Here is an 8,972-nt window from a genome sequence, read left to right as displayed (position 1 = left end):
TCAAGAGAACCATGTCTTACAGAGTTTATGCAACCACAGTGACAACACTAAAGCACCTCTTTCCGTTTCAAATTACATGCAATTACAAAGGATTGCTGCAGTGACACCTCCTGAGTGAGCTGAGACCCACGCCTCATCCTTTCTACAATTTATGATACTTTCCCACAACAAAATTCTTTGGAGAAGAAAGCTAACTAGTTCTGCTAAAAAGCATACAGGTTGGAAATATACTCATTACATGCTGCCTGTTTGCTCACAGCTTGTCAGTATTAAGGGAGCTGTCATCAAGATATTTAAGTCCCTTCTTTTAAGACAGATCATAAGAATAACTTGATTCTGCTACTGTTCTTTCCCCTTCCAATCCTTCCACTGCCACTTCAGCAGCCACTAAGTCAGACCATATTTTTAATCAATTTCTTCATTTGCTGCAGAAATCTAGCAAAGTCTGCCCTAAGGACAAACCTGGGTAAGAAGCGCATCATGATGTCACCATCCCCCGTGGCTGCAGCTCCTCCAGCTGTACTATCTGCATAGGATCCCGCTCCAGCTATCGGAGAATCTCCAACACGTCTGTGGTGAACAATGAAAAATAAAAACCAAACTTTGTCATCCTTACTGCCTCCAGCTGGCTTAGTATTAAACCCACAGGAGAGCAGAACAGGTAAAAAGGTCAACCCACTGCAGTCAAAAGCATTGTCTTTAAACTACCAGTAAAAGTGATCTGTGATAACCTGACTGACCTGAGGCTTAATCCACCTCCAATGCACAACTGCCTGTTATTATACTGACTATAGTTAAGCCAGTGAGGTTTACCCTGTGGGCAACACTAAGCAGCTGGGGACATTAATATGTTCAGTAACTTGTTGCTAAATCCAGAAGTTGTCTGACTTGGTTGACAGACAGTAATCCTAACTGTGTAGAAACAGTATCTCAAAGGCGAAACACAAACCTGGGGCTCTGATTTTATGTACATTTCTTAGGAGACTGTGCACCTCTCCAAAATGCTTATTTGTCTCTGGTGCCTTGCCTTTCAAGCTGTCTCATAACTGTGCCAGTTGTTTGTGTCTCTGTATGGTGAATTAAGCAAGCTGAAAAACAAGCATTTCCTCAAATAAGCACACATAGTCTTGCAACTAAATCAGCTTCTCAGTATTAGGATCTATGGCAAGTGCACAAAAACAAGCAAAGCCATTTTGTGATCTAAAGGTTAATGTTTTACACCCCAATGACAAGTTTAACGTAGGAAACAAGGTGGAGAAAAGAGCTTTTTTGTAAAACCAAGAGATACTAACCCTGGAATTTTGTGGATTGCACCATTAGTAGACGTCCCAGAAGCAACGGTTCCACTCACACCGATTACAACCATACCTACGATTTTCAACAGGGAAAAATCACATTCAGAAATACTACTAACGAATTTATTTAATTGGCACTATGCTTATCAAACAGAACCACAATGCCCAGACTATTCAAACTACTGATATCCTGAAGTACAAGAGTGGTACTCTTTAGGAAAACAAGTTCTTTTTAAAAGAGATTTGGAAACTTTTAGGATATATTACAAGAGCTCAAAAAGGAATGTGAAACAGTAAGTGCCACACTGTTCAGAGCTATATGTTGCTGCTGCCCAAGCAGCCACTGCCTCCTGATACACACCTTTGCTAACCAGTAGAGAACAAGTACCTGGTGTCACCACACCAAGCACCAATATCATCGGAACAACAAAGTTTGGAAATTATAAACAATGCTTGAAGGAAATTTAAAAAAAAGTCAGATGCATGAGCTTATATTTGGCAGAAGATGACATACTGCCTACCACAGTAACTAGAATTATATGACGGGCAACCAAATGTATGGATGTGTCTACCCCTTGCTAATTTTGTGTGTAAGAAAGCCACTGCCTCATACTAAAGAAGTTTAGATTGTCACTTGGAATCAGATTTGGGATCAGCTGCTTCTCCATTGAGCAACACTTTACCTCCATAGAGCAGGAGAGGGCATGAATTGCTGCTAGCATAAAAGTCCAGTACAAACTGAGAGCCAAGAAGCAGAATTTGATGAGCTGAATTCTGTTTCTCTGACCTCACTAAGCACAGAAAAGACCTCTTCTCACAGAAAAGCTTCCTGACCAGCAAAAAGACTGGAAAGGCATTAGTTCCTACCAATGTCCTAAATGCATGCTGAATGAAGACTCTTAAAATGTGCTACTCACAGAGATATTTCATATGTAAAACAGTGGGGTGGGAGAACTTGAAATACTAATACAAAATACCATCATTTACTACAAAACAGCTTAGGACTACTTAATGGTAGATGAGTTCTTGAATTGTATTTAGCAGATTCCTCTCTCCTGACACTCCACATTTCTGAGTTTTCCAGCACTTACTGAAGACTGTTTACCCCAGTAAGTAAGCTAGCTATCAACTTAAGAATTTGGTAGGTCACCTGACTTTTGTAGACCATTAATTGATTATTAGTAGGATGAACTAGAAAAAAAGGAGAAAGAGTCACACTTGAAACAAGTTGTTAATTCTTGGTATTGTAAAGACCATCAGACAGAAAGTTCTGGATTGCTAAACTGAGAAAAAAACCAAACTAAACCAAAAAGTGCAAGTTTCAAGACTACAAAATATAAAGCTTTGAAAGACATGAATCTGTAACTGCTCTAGTCCTTTGTCTGATCTGCTCATTAATCAACTTATAGGCTTAGCAATTAACTGTCCTCAATTAGTAAACTCTCAGAAGTTTTTGGGACTACTACTGCTAACCTGTTTTAAGCATATTAGTTTCTGTAGAAATTTACTGATCTAGAAAAAAGCCAGAATAAATGAAAAATGAAAGCAAACTTTGTTTTATAAGCTTAAGAAGTGTGACAAATACTGCTTTTAGTTGGCAACAGGACTAATGGTTTACTCATTTCTCCTACCACTGCAAGGCCTTTTAAGTTGGTCTGACAGCAACAACATAATCAAGATAAACATAATTATTTTTAACTTAATCAGTTTTTAAAGCATCCACAGCTGCCCAAGCAATTACGCCAAGGTATCTGTGGGAAAAGCAGTAGGACAATGAACAACAGCTAAGGGCAAAAAATGAAGCAAGTGGCTGTACGGTCAGTGAACTGGAAAAAAACCAAAAACAAATCCTGCTTTTAGGCACTCCATCCTAACCCATAAGTAACAGAATCTTGAAACCACTACAAACAGGAAATAATTCCTATATGAAATACTTTCCTTTAAATCAGAATGACTTTGTCATTAGAGGAATGAGAGAAAACAAAGATCAGCATCAGAGTTACCAAAAGTTGTTACCAATAGTATCATGGTTACGAATGCTTCTTTTTGAGCTGGTCTGTTCTTCTTTGTAAGTTACTTCTTCAGGCCGTTTATATGGTCCACAGGATTTTGAAGAGTCCGGCACCACATTCTGTAATTAGTTTGTGATTTGAATGAATAATATAGCATGTTCAATACAGATAAATTTAAAAATACTCCAATCAATACCTATGATCTACCATACAGGCATAAGATGCCCAGTACTTAAACCACAGAGATGTACTGAGATCCCACAAATTGTTTTGCTTAATGAATAAAGACTGATACTTGGTATTATACAGCAAAAAGATTTTCCTACTGGAAAAGTTATGTTGTTCAAATTAAAGACTCTCCTTTTCTCAACTGACCGGTCAAAAAAACCCCAAAACCAGTGTACAAACGTAAAAATCTGTAACACCCGAAGCAAAAAAAAAAACCCCATCCAAACAAGCCAAACAGGTAAGTTTAATGGACATCTGCACTAACCTGATGTATTCACAGGTCTGCAAAAAGCCTCTCAGCTAACTATTTAAAGACCTTAATTGCTACTGTAAGGTTTTCTTTCAGAAATTTATACATGCATCAAAAAATACATGCCCTGCTTTGTTTATTTTGGTAAGTCCTGTCCCAATTAAGAACTAAAAAATACCTCCCACACCAAAATACTACTGCAGCAAGGTCAAAACCAGCAGGATCTAAGAAATAAGAACCAGACACACACACTCCCAAGTCTAGCAAGTGCTTAGTAATACCAAGTTTTTCTGTTTAATAAGCAAAACTTCTTTTTCTTCACATGTAAAGTGTAACTTCAATATAAGCTGAAAGGAAGAGGCAGTGCTGCATTACTGACTTTCTAAACCCCCCCCCTTTCACAGCCATCAATTCACTGTACCTTCCAGTAGTTTGGCTGACAGCTTTGATTGAGCCACTCTGAATACAGTGAAAGGGATTTCTGGGTAGTTAAATCTTCATATGGAAACCCCATTCTTACAGCAAACAGGGAAGCTTGAAAAGCAAGAATAAAAAAGAAACATTGATTTATTCACAATTTTATGTATTTTATGATAATGCATTCATGTTGTTTTTTTTAGAAATCAAGAAATTCTACATCCTTTGTGGAGATGAGAAATACATCTTCAGGGAGCAGTATCAGCCATTAGAGTGATGTAGAACTGCAGTAGCCAACTCTCACTTCACAGGCATTAACATAAAAGTTTTCCCATTGAAAGAGAAACAAATTCAACTCTGTAAATCAACTGGACGCAAATAAAAGTGTGGAGCAAGAATGGCCTAGGCTGTGTGGGTCACAGAAATAAGTAAGTCATATAAATATATTTTCCTTAAAAAGCTAGTTTTCTTATTAAATATAAGTAACATAGAAGCACAGAATTTGCCATTAAAACTCTGATAATTGAAAACAATCCACCAGCTTACATAACATTTCACTTCTTCCTTGCAGCTTTAAAAGCAACTGCATCCTTGTTTTGAAAATTAATGTAGTACATGCCAAGAGAAAAAGAAATGTGAAAGAAATACCAACACAAGCAATGAAAGAATGCTACATTTCTAAGAATGATTTTTATCATTAGGCAAAGGGAAAAGAAAAAAGATCAACTCTTCTTTCATCTTTTAGTTGTAGATACCTTTGATATTACCCAGTAACAGATAGTGTTGCTAGGTTCAGATGCTTGAATTTTTATTATCAACTCTTGATAATAATGTCACTATAATACACAGCTGAACAAACTTATTGAGTCCAAGAATTAAGAGAAGCCTTCAAATATTTCTGGACTGCTTTTCTATGTTTTTCTTAAAAACTGACACAATTAAAGTACCTTAGCACTCAGAGGAAAAGAAAACTGACAGCTTCAATAAATAGATACTTTTTTTCCCCCTTACAGAACAAGCAGGCATGATTTGGGGTTTTTTTTGTTTGCATTTTTTTTGCAAGATAAGACTGTGCTTGTGCATGTTTGTCAGGAATACTTCTATAATTTTTGAAACATTGTTTCTATTTCAAGAAGCAGAGTTCCTCATTTTTACACTCTGAACTGTTTACTTGGATTATTGGTCTATTACAAGAACAAGAAGAGAAAAAGGTCACCATGATTATGAAGCTTTCCCATCTGTTAGAGACAAACAAGAAAATTTCTTGGCAATAACCAAAACAGGTTTTTTCCTTCACTTGTAATCATCCTGCACTGAATATTCCTCACCAGACTCTCTACACTAAGATATGTATCCTTTATTGCTAGTTTTCTAAGACTTCCCCAAAAAAATTAAGGCAACAAATGGAGAAAGCAGTTCTTTTAACAATGCAAGAACTGATGAGTGTGGTTATCTGTATCTGTTCAACAAAAGCTACACCACTGTCAAGAAGAAGACCCAGGGAACTGGGTCAGCTGGTCAGCCTCACCTGGATCGCTGAGAAAATGGAACAAATAACCCTGGAAATAATTTCTGAGCACATGAAGGACAAGTACGTGATTAGGAATAGTCATCATGGCTTTGCAAAAGGGAAGTCCTGCTTCATCACCCTGATAACCCTCTATGATGAAACAGTTCCGTAGATGAGGGGAGAGCAGTGGCCATTGTGTACCTTGACTTCTGTAAGGCTCTTGACACTGGCTCCTATAAGATGCCCAAAGAGCAAGTTGATGAAGTATGGACTGGATGAGCAGACAGTGAGGACTGAAAACCGGCTTAAGGGCTTAGCTCAGAGGGTTGTGATCAGTGGTAGGAAGTGCAGTTGGAGCCAGTAACTAGCAGTGTCTCACTGGGGTTAATACAGTGTCCATAAAACAACCTGGCCGGACAAGGTTTGGTTCTGACGGGCAGCAAGGTTGAGTGACAGCCAGCAACATGCCCTTGCATCAAAGGCAGGTAACAGTGCAAGCTGGGCTCCAGCATTATGAGAGTGCTGCCAGCAGGTCAAAGGAGTCATCTTTTCCTTTACTCAGCCCTGGCAAGGCCACACAATGGAGTACTGGGTCCAGTTCTGGGCTTCTCACTACAGGAGAAACATGGACATGCTGGAGACAGCCTAGCAAAGGACCACAAAGATGACTAAGGGACTGGAACATCTCTCCAACGAGGAAAGGCTGAGAGAGCTGGGACTGTTCAGCCTGGAGAAAAGAAGGCTCAGGGGGGATGTCATCACTGCATATAAATAACTCAAAGGAAGGTGCAAAGAGAACAGTCAGTCTGGTTTCAGTGCTGCTCAGTGACAGAACCAAAGGCAATGGGCACAGACTGAAACATGAGGTTCCCTCTGAACAACAAGAAACACCTTGAGTGTGATCAGTGGCACAGGTTGTAGAGTCTCCATCTCTGGAGATATTCAAAAACATCTGGACAGAGTCCTGGGCATCTAGATGTAGGTGGCCCTACTGGAGCAGGGGGGCTGAACCAGAAGACCTCAAGTCCTTACCAACATCAACTATTCTGTGATTCTGTAATACATCCTCTTCTTTAAGTTGTCTATGTACCAAAGGTTTTAAAATACCTAAATTTCAATTTTTTGAGTCGGAATAAACAGAACTGTTAAGGCTATTCAGGTGTCATTGCATTCTAACAGGTTGAAAAATTGTTTTTAACATCAGAAACAAAATTTTTATATTACTTTCGCTAAAGTTTTACACATAGAAACGATGTACAGGACATAAATTTTAAAATTATCAACTCGTTGAAATTAACGCATGCCACAGCTTGTCTCTTCTTTTCTAGTGTCAACCACTCATAAAAATGCAACTTTAGAAGACATGCAGACTTCCCTGGATTATATCTCTAAGTATATTCAAATAAAAGTGTAGTTTAGTTATTGGGAGAAAAATATGGAATAACCTCAGCAATTTTGCATCTTGAATAAAAAATGCCTGCAGAGATTCCATGCATTTATATGAAAAGGTTCTACTATTCTAGCTAGCTTTTCTTGTAAATATTTCTATTTAGAAAATAAACTGTTTGTTCTCTCACGTGCCAGTTTGAAGGTTTAAATGTATTTCTTTTTATTCACCATTTCTTTCACCCAAGTTCCAATTTCCCAAAAAAATACATTTCTTCAAAAGAGATAGTTTTTCTCAATTTCTCCACTGCTTTCATTAATTCATTAACATTAAACACCATCTCCAAATTTTATTCAGATAAATCTTCAGCTTTCCCATCTTTCTTTTGCTATTAGTGCCAGACATTTTCTTCTGAGGAAGCTATCACTGACAGTAAGGACTCAGCATAACAACCTTGTCCACGTGCCTCCACTAGGCAAGGAGATGTCTACTTAGGTTGGAAGATATATTTTAAATCAGCACTTTAATCCTTCTGTTTCTTCATTTTCCTTATCTTTTCTGCTCATTCTACTGATTAAAATTTCAAAATACTGTGGTAACTAGCAATGACAGGCAAATGAGTATTAGGAGTATCTCTCCCTCCACTATTTAACACCTGACCAATTTCCTTTTCTGCACTACCTGTGAAGTATCTCTAAGCAAAGCCACTTGTAATCACGGTCAACTGCCTTAAATTAAACAGAATCTGCAGGTTTCTCTGTTCAGACCTTCTGTCAAACTGTATCCTCACCTCCCAAAATTGTTCCCTTTTACTCCACCAAAAAATTGCTCTTGCACTTACTTCTGTACATGCTAATTCCTTCAAGAATCTTCTACATTTTCTCATCAATTTCAAAGCACTTGAATCACCATTAATGCTCAGATGTCATTTTCCACGCTTATCTCCATATTTGCTTCTGAGCAGGTACAGGCTCAGAGCAGGCTTCTTAAAAGACAAGAAGCCTGTTCACCACTCACATACCTCTGGGGAATGTACATCTCTTTTTGAAACTGGTTTAATTTTACTAACAGCAGCCTGTATTCAAAAAGCTCAACTAAGCCTCCAATTTGTTATTGCTCTTTTGTTGTGCCTGGGAGTACAGCCTTTAATGGGCTTTTTTACATTTAAGTTCTCACTAATACTTTTAGACTATGAAAAACACTAATCATGCCCAATATATACTAAAATATTAAAATTTAACTCTAGTGTCTATTAATTCTGCAATTCCTTTGAAAAAATTACTTCATAGATTTAAATGCTACATTCACATCTAACAGTTTCTATAGCGTCTTTTAATAAATCATCTTTGATAACTTGGATATCGGTAATATTAGCAAAGCCTTAGGATTACAAGTCAATATTTGCAGTTAAGCTGGTCTAAAAATAAACCTATTTCATACACACAGAATGACAGAATAAACACTTTTGAACTATTTGAGTAGATTGATTTGATTGTCAAGGAATTCTTCCACCCATATTACCCAGATTAAAACATGGTAATTCTAACAGGAAGTGTTTTAAAATGAGGGTTTGACTTGGAAACAGTTAAAGAAGTAATTACCTGACTCTCCCACTAGTAATGTATGCTTAGTGTACTCAATGACCTTTCGTGCTACACCAATTGCATTTTTCACACGCCTGAGATCTGCAACAGCCCCGACTTCCATAGTGTTGCTGGAAACAAGGAATATTTAAAACTTATTAAAACTATGAGAATAACTGCACATTTTTTACTAGACAACACTGTTCTCACCTAAATCAAAAAGCTTGCTCCTTCAACATAATGCTTTAATTGGTCTGTGCCACAGACAGATGGCATCACACTAGTAGGGA

At 37.7% G+C, this 8,972-nt stretch overlaps 1 protein-coding gene across 1 annotated transcript in view; it reads right to left on the bottom strand.

Annotated features, from left to right (window-relative positions):
- Positions 1–8,972, bottom strand: part of AGA (aspartylglucosaminidase) — a 53,339-nt gene that overhangs the window by 5,501 nt on the left and 38,866 nt on the right. Inside the window, exons 4-8 of the mRNA XM_017744308.1 lie at positions 8,701–8,813; positions 4,207–4,319; positions 3,312–3,426; positions 1,293–1,368; positions 463–570 (exon numbers count right to left, since the gene is read on the bottom strand). Of these exons, the coding sequence (XP_017599797.1) occupies positions 463–570; positions 1,293–1,368; positions 3,312–3,426; positions 4,207–4,319; positions 8,701–8,813 (525 nt within the window). The remainder of the gene's footprint in view (positions 1–462; positions 571–1,292; positions 1,369–3,311; positions 3,427–4,206; positions 4,320–8,700; positions 8,814–8,972) is intronic.

The sequence above is a fragment of the Corvus brachyrhynchos genome, unplaced genomic scaffold (genome assembly GCF_000691975.1).
Source record: "Corvus brachyrhynchos isolate BGI_N302 unplaced genomic scaffold, ASM69197v1 scaffold17, whole genome shotgun sequence".
Taxonomy (NCBI): Eukaryota; Metazoa; Chordata; class Aves; order Passeriformes; family Corvidae; genus Corvus; species Corvus brachyrhynchos.
The sequence above is the reverse complement of the archived record's forward strand: the minus strand, read 5'-3'. Positions and strand labels throughout refer to the sequence as shown.